The 17,395-nt window shown below is 44.3% G+C and overlaps 1 protein-coding gene and 1 pseudogene across 1 annotated transcript in view; both read right to left on the bottom strand.

Annotated features, from left to right (window-relative positions):
* GDA (guanine deaminase) overlaps nt 1-13,468 on the bottom strand; it is a 68,423-nt gene extending 54,955 nt beyond the window's left edge. Inside the window, exon 1 of the mRNA XM_033122880.1 lies at nt 13,167-13,468. Within this exon, the coding sequence (XP_032978771.1) occupies nt 13,167-13,289 (123 nt within the window). The 5' untranslated portion in view covers nt 13,290-13,468. The remainder of the gene's footprint in view (nt 1-13,166) is intronic.
* Nucleotides 509-4,183, bottom strand: LOC117032021 (THO complex subunit 5 homolog; annotated as a pseudogene).
* Nucleotides 13,469-17,395: the final 3,927 nt, after the last annotated feature.

The raw sequence follows: 17,395 nt of genomic DNA, 5'->3' as shown, positions 1-17,395 counted from the left end.
CATCCATCCACGAATGAATAGATAAGCAAAATGCAGTCTATCTGTACAATGGATCATGATTCAGCCACAACGAGGAATGGAGTTCTGATACATGCCACAAATATGGAGAAACCCTGAAAACATTAGGCTGAAGGAAAAAAGATAGGTACAAAAGATGACATATTGCTTGTGTCTGTTTATATGAAACATTCAGAATAGGACAGTTTATAGAGACGGAAAACAAACAAGTCGTTGCTGAAGGGTGGGGTTAGCAGAAAAACAGAAAATGATTGCTTTGTGGTTAAAGGATTTCCCTTTGGATTTACAAACATGCTCTGGAACATGAAATTGTACACTTGCATTTTATTATTTATTTTTTTGTCAGGTGACACTTTAATAGGCTAGAAATAAAAAATGAAAAAAAAAAAAACCCTGTCTTTGGAGACTATCAAGAGCTGCGTGTGAACCAGAGGAGAAAGCAGAGGAGGAGTACTACGGCCTAAGGCGAAACACCAGGCTGAGTGGCAGATCAGCGGTGGCTGAGGAATCCTTGAGGATGGAACACTTGAGGATGGTTATATTTAAACAGCTTCCTCCTGCTGGGACCCCTGGGGGAATTCCTCGGGCTCCTCCATGCTGCCACGTGGCTCTTGGTCTCCAGTTGGACGTCTCGCAGCAGTCACAGGCTCTGCAGCTGGTGGTCCAGAGCTGTTCGCTGGGACGGGGGCCACACAGCTCCTTTTAGCACACAATGACCTTGCTGTCCATGGCCCGAACACTGTCATCTTCACTGCTGGTTTTCTCCCTTTCTAGTTCAGACAGAGCTGGGACAGAGGAGTAGCTGGGATTCAGCACCATGGCAGCCTGGAGTTTGGCTAAGACCCTTTCCACGAGTGCCATGTAGTAGAGATGGGTGACCCCGGCCAGTTCTTCCTCCAATGTCTTTGGTGAAATGAAGCTCCCCACAATCCTCATGGGCAATCGTCACCCACTTCACCAGGCAAGAGACAACCTTTGCAGGGAAGAGGGACTGGCAATCACTGGCAGCTGAAACAATGCCACGTTCCAGGGATACAAACTGTTTGTGGCGCGCCAGAGGGGACTGCACCCCAGACTTCAGCAGTTTCGTGGGGGCTCTCTGTGCTGGCACTCAGTGAGCGGGCAGCAATCACCGTGTGCTGGGGCTGCTCTCTGGGAAAGTAGAGGCCACTCAGCTTCTATACCCACAAATAAGGGTGACCTAGGTCAAGTGCGCAGTCTCTCAAAGTCAGGATGCCAACTTTATCAAACGAGTACTGACTGGTTGGATTCAGTCTTCTTTCCATGATCCCTAGGATATAAACAGCTCAGGACTGAGCTGAGACAGCAAGTCACCTGCACGATGTGCGTGACCAGCTCTGTAGCACTTGTCACTATGACTTTTACCGTCATGATACTGAGGTTCATGAGACAGTAGAAAGTCAGGTGAAGCACACTGTCATCTTTGCACTTCAGGTGTGGCACGACGGACAGTGGGTGCCTCTTCAGCATCTCCTTGCACCTGTCACCCACTAAACTCCCAGCGTGAGTCACCAGCATCTTGTTGTCTGTTCCTCCTGGGCTTCTAAGTCTCTCTCATCATTTTGGGGGTCCTTGGGAGGCTTAACCAGAGCCTTGGCTATGTCCACAGTGCCTTCGATTGCCACAGACAGCGTCTTATCGCAGGCCTGCCCAGAGGCAGTGGCCTGGACATAGAGGGAAGGTGCAGGTGTCTGCTGTCTCAGACTGCTCGTGGTCCTGGTCGAACGGCATGAACAGGTACTCTTGCAGCAGGAGGGAAGCCTGTATGACGCTGTTGAAGTGAGGCTGGAGGCTGATTCAGGTCCTCCTTCTGCACCTCGGTCTCCTTAAGGATCTTTCCCTTATTGGTCAGGCATTCACAGTAGTTCTCTGCCAGCCTTTTCCGCTGCTTCAGCTCCCAAGGGTTTGCTGGTGAGGGTCTCCCATGGTGACCTCAGCCTTGCTGATCTCTGGAGGAGCCTCCTTATAAAACTTCTCTAAACTCACCGGATCGGTTTCTTCGTGCTTCGACTTAAACTCCAGACATTTAGTGATCTCCTGCAGGTGTACATCTCATACAAAGGTTCTGGAGCTGCAGGTGACAGCTCTCTTTCTGCTTGTCCTCGTGGGTCTGATCTCTTCCTTTCTTCAACATCATGTGAGCTAATTGGTTAAGCTTCCTTAGAGTCATGAAATGCACACAGTTTTGAATCCTCAGGTCTTCAGTCCCAGTTGCCACATCCTTGCCTCCCCTGCTCTTCAGGAAGAAACCGATCTGGTCAGTTTAGAGGAGTTCCATAGGGATGGACCAGGATGAAACAGTCCAATTTAGGTGCAAGATTAGATGATCTGAGGTTTTTGACATTTAGAAGGCACTTACTCTTTTGCGATTTGATGAAAGCTACGAACCCCCTTAAAGAAAAACCCACAAACAGATATTGCAACAATCACAGGAGAAAGTAGGGATGGATGACTAATTAAAGAAAAAAACAGGAATAAGAGAAAGCTGAAGTCCCTATTGAATTTATCTCTATCAGTCTGTGAAAACCATCTCTTACTAACTCTTTTGTAAAGTACACACGTATCCTGTCTTAATCAGTTTTGTAAATTCAGATACACACATATTGATTAAATTAGTTTAAGAGCCATCACTGTTGCATTATTTGGGGTTGTAGGAAGGCTGTGGATTGGGAGGACTTCCAGACTTGGAGTTTTATGGGTGCTGAGAACCGAGATGTAAAAATAGCTTTATTGATGAGAGTATATCGAACGGGACTGAAGGACAAGATCACGAAAGAGATGGCACAGTTTCAAGGGGGAAGGAACCAGGAGGTGACTAACAGGACCCAGCAGAAAATCTCCGACTTGGCTGCAGCATGAAGATGGCTTTGTAGTCTAGGATCAAAGGCACAGCAAGGAAGGAGACAGGGCTGAGAGAGTTAAGTGCTCAGGTGGCTGAAAGGGTAATGAGACTTTAAATCCAACCTCGAGAGATAAGAAATGCTGGAGAGGAAATAACCTGGATTCAAATCCCACCTCCATGCCTTCCTAGCTGTACAGCACTGGGCTAGCCACTAACGATTTCTCTGAGCTTTGTGTTCCTTATAATCATACCCACTGGTGGGGTACAACCCTTCACTCTGTGACTGAGCATTTGGCTTTAACTGGTAAATCTGTAATTCACTGTGGATGGAAAGTAGTGCTTGTGACTTCATCGCTGGCCACAGAACCTATTTCTTTAGTTTATCAAAGAGAGAGTATATGGTTGGTAGTCATTATTTGCAGAATGAATCATTAAAGGCATTGTACAGGTAGCAGAATACAAAAAACGAAAGTAATCTCCAATTCCTGTGTTTTGACATAAAACAAAAACCTCTCAAAAGTAACATCATTTTCAAACCATAGTAGATTTAATCAACATAACTCACCACTTCTAAATATCTGTATTTTGTGTAATAAAAGCCCCTTTGAGGCAAGATTAAATTACATACAACATTTTGCTTTCTAAAGAACACACAAATTGGTTTTAAAAATATTCTCAGCAAAGATTAAGACAAATTGTGCAACAGTTTCTATAATTTTTCAGAACATTATTTCATTTAATATTTATTGAGTACCTAATACTACTTGCAACATCCTGGGCTTTCTAAGAAGTAGTAACTATTTTCTACTTTTCTTCTTATGTCATGTGAATAGGAACTTATAATCAATTTGAATGAAAATATATACAAATATGCTACATGGTAAGCAAATGTATGTAAGTAGTCTCTAAGAAGAACGGACAATAAAAGAGATTTATAGGAGGGAGAGGTCACTTTGGGGTAGGGAGGTAGTAAAGAGATTTTGGAGATCGTCTTTGACGTGAGCCTCAAAGAATGAGCTTGAGCACAAGCGAAACGGAAGACAAGATATGCAGGTTTAAAACTGGCAAATCTTCTAAGAGGAGAGTCCTTCTCATCAGTGTAAATGGATTGAAAAGCACTGAATAGTTTTCTGTCCGGGTCCTCCACATCCACAAAGCTTGGTTATCAGTAAAGGCACGTGCTTCTGCATTTTACTGGCAATACAAAACCGTGGCACCGCAGGCTTTTGCCAAGGAGGACGCAGGCTCCTGTCTTTTGGTGTTCATCAAAACTCCATCCAAAGGCCCATTCTTCGGAGGCATGCCTGGAGGACATGTGGTCCTGTCACCCCTCTGACACCCTAAAGTCTATCTCCAGGTCACTTCAGATCAGCCAAGACCTGAGAACTTAGACCACCTCCCCTGGCCCCTCCCCACGGCCTCAGCCCTACACTGTAGATATATGGACTCCTTTTTTGTCAAGTCTCCAGCTCAAGTAAAGGTGCTCAAGAGAGGCAACGCTACACAACTCTACGCTGTGAAGGGAAGTTGTTAAGTGCATTTTTTAGACAATGTCCGCCTAGGAGAAATTCCGCTCTGAACTCAGCATCAAAAACAGACATGCTTCTCTTGAGCAGCGGCTTTTAGTACAGATATTGCCGAACAAGTTAACACATATCCCTTTACCGGCTGGCACCTAGGAAAGTCAGAGGCCAGTGAGAGTGTAGGTCGTTTCATGATGCATTTTAAATCTAATTCTTAGCTTCGTTTTATGTCAACAACTGACTCTTTCCTCTCCCTCTAAATGTATAGAAGTATTATTACTTGTCCGTGCCCTCTGGAGCTACTTTCTGTCCTTTCTATAGAAAGGTGGGTTGTAAATACATGACCAGTCAGATTTTTCCTCTTGCAGGTGAGGGAAGTCCACCTGGTCTTTATCCCTAAATCATAAGATCGTGAGTGGACATGCCATGGGCCTCCAAGACATACTGCCTATCTGTGATCAGTCAGGCAGCCAGACTTGTGTCACGTACTGACTCGTACACCAGCACCGAGGTCACCCCACAGCCGCAGCACCAAATCAGTCAGGAATGCCAACAAATTCCAGGAATTAATAGACCGCGTTACACAAACGGAAGGCCAGCAAACTCCTCCAGTCATGTCCAGCAATGTTGCTTCAAAGCCTCAGTAAATAAGTCTAATCATGCTTTTAAAAAAATCTTCCTGGAGTTTAAAAGGTCTTTATTTTTCGCATCACAAATGAATGTCTTTGTATCATACATTACATTCAACATAATTTCCTGACTACCTGCTTTGTGTTAAAATAATAAGACAATGTGGAGAGGCCATAAGGATGAGAGAATTTCGGCCTTCGTGACAGGAGACCTTGGAAATCAGAGAGGCACGGGTATGAATCTTGGCTTTGCCAGTTACTCGCTGGGACTACAGCCAAGTCAGATAACTCTCTGAGTCTCCATTTCCTCATTTATAAAGCAGGGATGATGATGAAGAAGATGTCTCATCTCAGCGTTGTTGGTATACAAAAAATCTGGCTGACACATAGTGTGACAACTGTCACCTTCTCTCTAGTTGTCCTCCCATTTGTCAAAGAATTTTAAATCAATTCAGTGAATGAGAACATCTATAAAGCCACGTATAATCAAAGGCAAAAATGAAATCATTACTTCAGCAAAAGAAAAATGATAACAATGGCCAATACTTATTGAGCAATTACTATGTGCCAAGTGCTTTACACACACTATCTCATCTGCCTCCAACTCCTTCAGTGTGCTATTAATGCCCAAATTTTATAAAAGAAACTGCCGAGGCTCAGATATGTTAGGAAAGTTGTCCAAGTATGTGTCTGAGTTGGGATTTGAATACACACACTCTGACTCCAGAAGCCATGCTCTTATCCACCAGGAAAACTCCAGTTTGATTATAGTATGTGCAACATTTTATGGGAGAACAAAGGGTAATTGTTCTCACTGGGGGATGATGGGCAGGGATGCCTTTGGGGAAAAGGGGACATCAGACCTAGGCCTTGAAGGAAGAGAAAGAGTTCATTTTGAGCAAGGCAGAGTAGAAAAGGGGATATAAAAGGAGGACTATCCCAGGCTGAGAGATTGGCACCAACAAAGTGGAGGCATAAAAAGTCATGATGGTCTGGGAAACAGTGAAAAATTGGCACGGATAGACAGCCCTCGGCTCATGGGTACCTCATGGTGATAAACCAGTCATGCTAATCTTACTTCCATTTGCCAGAGAGGAGGATGGAGCAGGAGGATGTATTAGAAAAGGAGACTGGGGCCAATGTCAAGACTAGAATGTCTTCCCAGGGCATTTGGACCTTAGAGGCAACAGAGAGCCATAGGTGGTTGCAAAAGAGGAGATACATGATAGCACCCCTGCTCCAAAAAAGTAACTTTCTGTAACGTGGAGGAGATATTAGGATGGGGGAGAGCAGTTAGGAGGCTCCTGAAATGTTTTAGGCAAAAGATAATGAACAAGAACAAATAGTAACAAGTGTTGGAGGGGCCGTGGAGCAAAAGGAACCCTCATACACTGTTGGTGGGAATGCAGATTGGTGCAGCCGCTATGGAAGGCAGCGTGGAGGTTCCTCAAAAAATTACGCATAGAATTACCATATGACTCAGCAATCCCTCTCCTGGGTATATACCCCAAAAAGATGAAAATATTTATATGTAAAGATATATGTACTCTGATGTTCATTGAAGCTTTATTTATGGTGGCCCCGACATGGATATAACCACTGTCCTTCAATAGATGATTGGATAAAGAAGATGTGGTATGCTCATATATACACAATGAAATACTGCTCTTACATAAGAAAAGATGAAATAGTACCACTTGCGACAACATGGATGGATCTTGAGATTATTATGCTAAGTGAAATAAATCAGACAGAAAAAGTCGAGAACCATATGACTTCACTGATATGTGGTATACAAAACTGAAAGCAACAAAGGAACAAGACAAGCAAATAAAGAAACAAAAACTCATAGGCACAGACAATAGGTTAGAGGTTACCAGAGGGTAAATGGGGAGGGAGGTGGTAGATGAGAGTCAACACGGTCAAATATATGGTGATAGAAGGAGAACTGACTCTGGGTGGTGAAAACATAACATGATATACAGATGATGTATTACAGAATTGTACACTTGAAACCTATGTAATTTTGCTACCGATTGTCACCCCAATATATTCTAATTTTAAAAAAAAAAGAAGATAATGAACAGCTGCACAGAGCCAACGGCAATGGAAAGGGGTGGGCACGAAGACATCCCAGAGGAAAACTGGCCGGGTCTGACTACAGATATGGTGTCTGAAAAGACACTGACATTTTTGCCAATAAGGAGTAGACAGAAATGGAAAAAGGAGAAGGCAGCTGGCAGTCCTTTGAAAAACAACAAAATCCTTTGCAAAAGCAATGTAATAGTTAGAGATACCCTGGGCTGCAAATAACAGAGGTGTAGACAATACAGATACTATTACATTATCTCTCAAAAGAAGTCTGAAGGGAGTTGGCAGTTCCAGGGATAGTTACTGTAAGTTTTCAATGATGTTATTCAGTATGTATTCAGTGACGCTCAAAGAGGGACTAGGTTGGTGTCCCTGAAATCCTCTTAATTTTTTTCCTCATAGTCTCAAACAGTGGCAGCAGCAGCTCCACTCCTCACAGGAGAGCATCCAAAAGAGAAAGGACTTCTCTTCCCATATCTGTCTACAGATTAGGGAGGAAAACATTTCCAAGAAGCCTCCAAACCGACTTCTTGCATGCCAGAATGTCAGCACTGGCCACCGTTCGATAAAATGAAGGGAAAAGTTGTAGATGGCAAATGGGATTCCGATCACCACGTCAGGCTTACACCATGCTGTATCCACGAGCAAGTATATTACAGGCTGATCAAATTCAGATGTGTGAATAAGGAGGGCGGGGTTATAGCTATTGAGTGTGTAAACAACACTGTTGGCCATGAGCATTTTGAACAAAGCAGTTAGCCTTCCAGAAAACAGGAATTTACAAGATAAAAACGTGACACTAACATATGCTTCTAGTGAAAGCAAAGTTCTGATTCTGCAGCCTCAAGAGGGATGGCTTAGCCCAAAGTCCCTCTTCAAGGTCACAGGATATTCTGAGGTCTTGAGCTTGGCAGGAAGATGGGTTTCACCTGCCCAAGCAGAAGGAAAGGACGATCCAGAACCACTCAGATTTGTGATTTAGACTGTGAGAAATCCTGGCAAAGCAAGAGGATGACGCAGTCTCGGGTGAAATATAACTCTTGCTCCTCCCAGCAGTTGGGGAATTAAAGAACATAGACTAATTCCCTTCTCCAGAGCTATTTAACCCTTTTCCGCATGTCCAAGTCCTATGTGTTCTTTAATGGCCAGCTCAATTTTGGCTTCCTTCATTAAGCTGTTCCTATCACCACCAATCTGTATTCCATCATACTATTTAATCCATTCACAAACATCTCTCTAATCCTGTCATCAAATCCAGTTGACTTGACCTAAATAGCTACTGATTTCTGTCTACCTCTCTCCATCTCCATTGCAGATAATAACTGCTGACGTTGATCAGACATGTGCTACATGCAAGGCATTAATCTATGCACTTTACAATTATTAACTCATTTAATCCTTTTAACAACCCTATGAGGTAGACTCTAGTAATTATTTCACACATGAGGAAATCTGGAAATAGAATTGTTAAGTAAGTTGATCAAATTCCATAGGTTGTAAGTGATACAGGCACTTTTAAGAGTTCACATCTGTGGGGACAGAGCCAGGAGTGCAATTTCCAGGCTCTCGGCTTCACATGGAAAGGTGCTGGCTCAGGTAGTAAATGGCCATCAACTGTGATTGGATGGCCATCCGCTGTGGCTAGTTGGCCGTCAGCTGTAACCAGTGAGCCATTGGGCTAGTGCCCAGTGTAACTGCTGTGGCTACGCTAGTAGCAAATGGGGGCTAGCAAGAAGATAGTGGCTGAGCTAGAAAGAGCCGATTGCAGTTAGCATGGCGGATTGCAGCTAGCAAATCAGTTGGTTGGCAGGCAGAGAAGCGGACAGCAGGTTGCAGGTCGTGTGGATCCAGCCTTTAGTAGACTAGTGGTATGACTCCCCTACCTATGGCTCCGTGGGTGTTCCTTTTTGGCCTTGCCATATCCTGCGTTCTTATGTGGGGAGCGGGACCAGAGACCCCTGCGTGACTCCCTGCACGACAACATCTTAATTGATACACTACTTCTCTCTTCTAAACCATAACCCAGTTCACCTCAACTATTGCAATAGGCTTCTATTGCATCTCCTTGCCTGATGCACTCAGCTCCTTTCCAACACACTGTTTGGACTGAATCTAGAATGATCCTTTAAAAATGCAAAATTTTGTCATGGCACATTTCCTCCCCCCACTCCCTATGCCCTCCTCCAAGATCTTGCCCTGCCTACTTCCCCAGTCATACCTGGTATTATCCTTCTTCTAGAACTTTGGACTCTAATGACCTTGATGCTTTCATTCCTTCTTACCCCAGGCCTTTGCACAGACTGTTCCCTCTACCTAGAAGACTCTTCCCCACCTCCAATCCTACCTGCCTTACCTATTTCACTTCTATTCATCCTTCAGATTACAATTTAAATATCACTTCACATTCAGGAGAGCATTCTCCCCACCTCCAGATTAGTTCAAGTTCTAATCAGTTACAGCAGATTCTGTAAATGTACAACCTCCCAAGGACAGGGCAGAATTTGCATGTTTTGTTCATCAGTGTATCTCCAACAATGAGCCCAGGCTTTGGCTCAGGATCAATCTACTTTTATTACAGTTGCAAGTCTAAACTCCCTTGCTAACCGTGCAAGTTCTCTGAGGTCAGGAGCTGCGCCTCAGGGAGTAGCCTGTTATAGTGAAAAGAACATGGGCTTGGTCCATGTAAGTTCAAAATCCAGCTACACCACCGTGTCTGGATGCATGATTTCTCAAGTCTCAACTTCTCCAACTGTAAGTGGGAATAATGAAGACTAAAAGAGATATTGAAAATAATGTGCTAGCCAACCTGGCAGCAAATGTTCTTTCGATCTTTCTTCCCAGATGCCTCTTTGTGACCCAGTGGGTCAATGACAAGAGCAATGAGGCTGCACAGCAGAGGTCCCCCTTCCCACACAGTTCGTCCAGGCCATGCCTTCCTTCTCTTCCAGCTGGCCTACATGGCTGTCAGCATGTGGAAATGTACAAAAAACGCTGCAGTGAGCAACAGGTAAAGCATTTGCTAGGGGCAGAGGGGAAAAAAGACAGAAGAAACACGCATGTGTTAAGTATCTACTAAGTGCCAGGCATTTGCATACGTTATCTCATTTAATACTTAGAAAAGGAAATCTGATTCTACAGATGAGGAAATTGAGGCTCAGAAAGATTAAGTGTCTTGTCCATGGTCTCGGAGCTGGTCAATGGTGGAGACCACACTTGAACCCAGGTCTCTGTTTCTCCATAGGACTTTCTCCTGCCACTCCAGGGCACTAAAATGATTCTCTTCCTCACTCTTGCTTCTATGTAACTGTGCAGTAAGAGATGCAGGGCATCTTTATGTACCTCTAAAGTCAACCTGACTCTGTTGCATATGGGAAGAATCAGGTAATTGGGTAATATTTGAGCACACACTGTCTCAACATGAATTAAATATCTGCAGGTGAATTATACAGGCTGGCATCTTTCTTTTGAAAAGCTCCATGCTCCTTGAGCAGAAAAACTAACTCTGAATTCAAAATGCCCAATGCTAAAAGGTTGACTAGAGAATTTTTTTTAATTAACCTAATTTTGAATGAGCTTAAATTAATGAATCAAAAGTGGTCAGTTATTACCATTCTCTGGGCCTAAATGAAGTTGTATAAAATGAGGGATGAGGTCTAGGAGGGAGAGGGAAAAGGACAGAGGAGGTCATGACCCCTCTCGGAGATGCTACCCCAGACCTGGGCTTGTAATGGAGAACCGAGCACCCCAGATCCCCCCACAACTGGTTCCATCAAACAGCCTATATGCTGTGGTTACCCAACATGTAATGCACTCACTACCTACATTAGGATCTCCTGGGACCTTTGTTGGAACCCATAGGCTGGGCCCACTCCAGGCCTATGGATTCAGATTCTCTGAGGATGATGCCCAGGAATTGACATTTTAACAAGCACCCCGAGATGTTTATGATTCATCCCAACGTTTGAGAACCGCTTTAGAAGCTCAGTAAAAATGTAAAGATCATGATGATTCTTCATATTTATTTCATGGGGATATAATTTTCTGTTTAGAGTTCTGAAAAATTTTAAATATTTATCCCAGTAACTTTAAAGGAGAGGCATTCCCACTTTCAAATGAGGGAAATCAAGTCTTGATATATACAGAGGGTGCCAAAAAAATGTACACACATTTTAAGAAAGGAAAAAACTGTATGAAAATTGTAATACAGATAGTCACGTTTGACTTCTGCAATTACAAGAGGTGCTCAAAGTGGTTACCGTCAGCGTCCAGACACTTCTGATTATGGCGAACTACTGCTATATACATAACATCTCTTAAAATGTGTATACATTTTTTGGCACCCTCTGTATATGACGTGCCCTCCCTTTACACACAGGCAGAAATCAACTGCCTTGCACCTAGGAAGAGAGCAGGAGGCAGTTACCAACTCACTGATTAGAGCATTTTTATACCATAAATCTAAGCCACTTGATTAACTCACCTTTGTATTCAATTCCTAGTTAATGTTCTCTTGTGGGGAAATGACATTTTTCTAAATTTATAACTTCAATATGTTCCTTCCTTACGAATAGACTTCCTGACTCAACTACTAATTACATGTTTGGGACACTCTTATTCTTCTTCTGTACAACACCCAGAAAAGGTAATTTTCTCGATAAATTACTTCCTTTTCTTATTCATCTTCACTGGTTAAAGCCAGTCCTCAAACCCACTCCCTTGTCTGCTAGCTTACCAATTAAAATTCTGGATATGGGAAATTGATTTTTAAAAAGAATCCTAAGAGTTTAACAGCTCCTTGTGATTAGGCAAACACCTCTAATCTTTCCTGTTAACAGTCTCTGTTCCTTTGCCTCTTGAGACATGCTCTGAGTGATAAGCGTTCCCTGAAACTTGAGGGTCAGGTACATAAGGCAACAATTCATCAGTCTCAGGGTTTATGCGAGTCTTCCCATTTGGGGGAGCTCTGAGAGTTCCATCACCTTGGAAACATAACAGCAGGCTCCCTGAGTGTGCACAGAGAGAATATTTTTTTTTAAGTACCATAAAAAAACAGGGGTTTAGTTATTCCCAAATGTAAGAGTCCTGATTCAAAACCGTCACTGACTCGGAAGAATCTTTAGTCAGGAATAGTATCTCCAAGCTGACAAGTCACAACACTTGTACTTTTGCTAACCAAACTGCTGGGGAAAAGCTCAAAAACATCCTATACCCAGCTTTACTTTTTCTTCTAAAAATGAGATGGCTTTTACTTGTCAAACTGGCCAGGACACTGCTGATAAAGTTACTATCGGTGTGTTATGGAATAGTAAATATTAGACATCAAGTTACCCATGTCGTTTATAGAAGTCTTGATTTTGGAAAAAAGGAAGTATAGAAGATACACTCATAGAAGACACGTTGAACCACAAAACGGAACTGCTTGTTTTGATGCAGAGGGCTATGGGTGTGTGGTGGGGCAGGGGATGGATAATATCTCTCTATTATCCTTTCTAGTATTACAAGTAGTCTGAATCATAAGTATATTGTCTGTTAAATTATCAGGTGAATGAATTCAGTTCTTTCCTTATTCCATGCACTGACAGGGCTAAAAAATATTGATCAAATGACCTCTCTTCCGTTATTTCTTTCACAATAAATGTACGTAGCGCCTAGCCTGGGTCAGGCACTCTGCCAGGGTCCGGAGATACGAAGATGAATGAAGTCATGTTCTGGTTTATTAATGATCTCTTTAAGATTCGCTAGGGTATAGCTTTGCTCCCCCTTCCACTGCAGCCTGAACGGCTGTCCAACCCATGGGACTCCAAGGCTCCCAGCTTCTGGGAACACGTTACTTCCTGGCCAGCTCACGAACCTAGCGCCAGAATTTTTCTGACATTCCCCAAAAGCCAAACACTCAAGTTCAACTCCGGAGCCGCGGCGCTCGCTGCCGCGCACGGAGCGAACTCCTGGCCCCGCAGCGCAGCTCAAGGGATGCCTGCCACCGGGATGCCTGCCACCTGTCTGCCCGCCGCTCGGGGTGCGCCCCGCCGCCCGACCGCTTACTTTGCCGCTCTCGCTCACGCCGAGGAGGTGATCCCGGAGCACCTCCATGGGGCAGGTCCAGGTGGAGTGGATGAACGTCCCTCGGAAGATGTGCGCCAGGGGCGGCATCGGGGCGGCACACATGTCAGCGGGCCGAGCCAGGCGCACTGGGAGGAGACGCGGAGAGGGTCACCGGGAAGCCGGAGACTGCAGAACTGCCACCGGCTCCAGCCTGGTCTTGTTTCCGCTTCCCTCAACGACCGCCTGCCCCCTGCAAGCCGCGCCCAGGGGCTGGCTCCCTGCTTCTCGACGCCAATAGAATTTCTCTCTCGGGAGTTGGCTCCGCGCTCCTGTGGGGTGTGGTGTTTCTCTCCTCCCCTGCGTTAGTTTTGATTGTGTGTTAACTCTTTGAGTTGCCAGTCACCGCTCACGTTGCGGTTCTTTTAACCCGTGGCGGCTGTCACCCACCCAGGGGGCGGGAGATGAAGGAAGAAACGGGAGGATTCAGGATCCCAGTCCTGTACCTTGAATAAGGCACTACATTTTCTTTTGCTCTCTACCCCCCAACCTCCTCCACCTTCCTTTAGTTGTCATACCTAGAATCACATCTGCCTGCTTTCTCTGCCCTTTAAACTCTTACGGCTATTTGTGGCCAAACCCTGGACTCTTCAACCTGTAGCACCCACAAGGCCTGAACTGACACAAGGTAAAGTGAAAGGTAACTTAGGGCTGCCAAACTTACTCACCAGTTTCATATTCAGCTTCTGGCGAGCTGCAGAATTTGTCCTCACCTGATGTTCTGGGAATGTGTCTTACAGAATTACTGGGGTGTATAGAGCATTAATAATGAACACAAAATGGACTCTAATAATTTTGATAGTTATGTCAGTCACAAAATGACAGTCATGCCAGAGCATTACCTGAAAGGTATATCCAGTGAACGTCTTAACCAGATAATTCCAGACTCGGGGTGAAGGGTGACCACCTGGACGGCTTTATCAGACTGCAGATGGGTGCACCACACCCAGTCTTGAGCCTAAACTCGAAGCTCTCTGACCGCTCATTGCTCAGGCCTCAACTGAGGAGCTGCCAGCCTCATCTGCACTCATTCCAGATGGAGGCCTGAAGCCCTGCCTCCTGACCGTCTCAGCAGCTGGGCTTCAAGCCTGCTGCTGCACACCGCAGGGCGGTAAGGACTTCTGCTGAACACCGGACTCTCTCTCATCCTTCTTTCAAACGACCCTGTTCACCTTACCTAACCCTATTGCTTGCAAACCTGTATGACCCTCTTACATGAAACCGCTCTACCTTGACTATTGGAGACTATCTTTTGGCGGGAGCCTTGGTTGATGCCTGTGGTAAACTGAGCCAATGGGACTAGATCCATGGTTTTATTTTAATGAAGCCTGACATTATGGAAAGACACAAACGTGTGTGAGACTGCTACTTTGTTAGCCATGTCCTGCCTGCTCACGACATGGGGACCCCACCATTGGAGGTTAATCTGGACCCCAAAGTTACTCTCTTTACATTGAGGCCAATATTTTGGCCTTTGTGTCCATCCACAAACAATTCCAACTTCAATTTTTCTCATACCTAAAATGAATGAATCTCTTTGATTTACTTCAGTGTACAAAGCAATTAAATACTCAAGCCAAGGAGGTGGGAATGGCAGTGTGGCGTGGCTTAGTGGAAAGGGTGCTGGATTAGGAACCAAGAGACCGTGGTCAATGCACATGGACCTCAGCAGTCTTATCATCCTCCTTTGTGAAAATGGAAGCTGGACTGGTTGCCAAGGAAACTGGTGGTTGCTAAGACTGCTTCTAGGTCAGCATTCATCCCTACCTGACATCCACAAAGTCCTTTACTGAGTTCCTCCGAGAAGACCAACTGGTTTCCAGTCAGGGCCTTTGCACATGCTGCTCCCCCTAATGCTCCCGTGGATCCTCATACGACCAGCTCTTCTTCCTACTGGTTTGCTTCAAATGTCAGCTCTTCAGAGTAACCTTCCCCCACCAACAAGCTAGTAGCACTCCCTCCCGAGGTTTCCATTCCATTAATCCGATTTCTGCCATTGCATTTATCATAGTCCATCCTCATGTATTTCATGTGTTTTTCATATATTTCTGCTTCCCTTCCCCAATACACACACACACACACACACACACACACACACCAAAGTACCACAAAAACAGAGGTCTTATGCCTTGAACAGTGCCTGATGTTTCATACATGTTTATTGAATAAATGAAGAAATGGTTTCAGGGGGAGCAGAGCAATAACCTGAGATAAATATCCATTTTTGGCTCCTACATAAAAAAATAAATGTTTCATTGCTGTGCATGAGCAGATTTTCTGATGCTTTTATGACACAGGGCTAGCTTATATAAATGATTCATTATTTTCTCAGTTCCTTCACTCCCTTCATGCCACTGTGTAGGGGGACCGACTCATGCCCATTTAGGGGGGTCTTTCCTGGTTTTAGCACTGAAAGTCTCAAAATCCAGGAAACTCCTCGGTCACAGGCACACCGTGTGGTTGACCACCCTGCCAAAGACCCAAAGGAGAAGACCTTAAAGCGAGAGCATTGCACTTGCCTCGTGGGGATGTTTGCCCTTCCTCAGTCACTTTCTCCTGATTCTGCAAACCACATTCCCTCCCTGCAGTCCCAACAGCCAGCACACTGAAAACATCCTCTTGACCTGTTTGTATATAGACACAAACCTCGGAAAGAAAAGTGCAGAAAATGTCTGCCTATTATGGTAAAAGAGAAGTCAATTAAATGCTTCTAAAAAGACAGATTGGTTCACTCAAACAGACGTAGCTAACTTTTTTTTTTAATGAAAGTCACCTAAATGGCCAACAATTGAGATTAGTTTAGAGAATTAGCATGTATCTCCTTAGTAGAATGTTAAGTAGTTACTAGAAACAATAAAGGAACTATGTAGCCTCACAGGAATTACATATAATAAAATATTGGGTTTTTTTTAAAATAGCATTTATCCTTGTTTAAAATCATGAAACGCCTATAAGGCATAATGGCTAGAATTAAAAAGGTAACACAAACAATGGCTATTGTCCAGTTGAGGTAATGGAACTGCTAAGGAATTTTGTTTGATGTTTACTGACAATGTTGCGTGTGGCTTATGGTGTGAGTAATTAATTGTGTAGTTCTAAATGAAGTTAATCTTAAAATAGAAGGAATGGCCATGGGCCTCCAGGTGACATGACATTCGCAAGCCTCAGGTAAAATGTTCACTCTCCCGGGTGAACAGTTTCGATTCCTTTCCCAGCCAAGTTGTAGGCTCCTCACTCAGGATCCAGTAGTCTCAGCTCAGCCACCATCAGGAAATCTTGGGTACCTGACCTACTCACACCTCTTCTCCACCCTCAGACTTGCAGTTTCGTTTGAATTGTTGGTCTTCCTGCAATTTTGATGCCCATCCTGATATCCCCAGGGAAATGTTCTCAAGGCTACTAAGGTTTGGAGGAAGAAAGGAGTGCAAAGCTTATACATTCACCTTTGAAACAGCCCAAGCACATCACAAAATCAGTTTCTGGTGAATATGGTTATTCTGACTAGGGCAAAGTAGAGAACAAATGGTATTTATTGTGCCTCTAAAGCCTCGAGGAAATAGCAGTTTCTATTCTTTAGCTCTTTCTATAGCCCATGTTTATATTCATGTAATATTAGAACTGAAAGCGCCTTAGAGATTATTATTCAATGTGCATTTCACTGCACTGCTCTAGTCTCACTATTCCCTGTCATTAACGGCTCCTTTCAAATCAGTTTCCCAAAAGGAAATCCAACAACGGTGTGCAATTTCAGTGCCTTACCCCCACATATCACTTCCTTCCAAAGAAAAGACTCTCCATGGTATGGATGCTTCCCGAAGCCCTAGCTGCTTCTTCAGGCTTTTCTTCCAGTCTCCCACATATTATGCATCAGGTTTGCTCACCGTCTTTCTGACTGCAGTGTTTTTATGCTACCTTGTAGCATGCCTGCCTCATTTCACTACCCACTCTCCCCTGGCTAAATCCTTCAGCTTAATTGTCCACTCCCACCCCGCTCCAGGAAATCTTTACACTTCCTGTCTCTCTCAGGTATTAAGGGCTCGTCCTCTGAGTTTGTAAGGTACTATAATTGTCTCCTCCAGAAGACTGTGGTTTTCTAAAGGACCACGTCCTCTTTTTTTCCTTTCTTTTTCTGTATCCCCTAACACACTGCCTGGACAACAGGAGCTCCTTGA

The sequence above is a fragment of the Rhinolophus ferrumequinum genome, chromosome 12 (genome assembly GCF_004115265.2).
Source record: "Rhinolophus ferrumequinum isolate MPI-CBG mRhiFer1 chromosome 12, mRhiFer1_v1.p, whole genome shotgun sequence".
Lineage (NCBI taxonomy): Eukaryota > Metazoa > Chordata > Mammalia > Chiroptera > Rhinolophidae > Rhinolophus > Rhinolophus ferrumequinum.
This window is presented reverse-complemented; position numbering and strand designations above follow the sequence as displayed.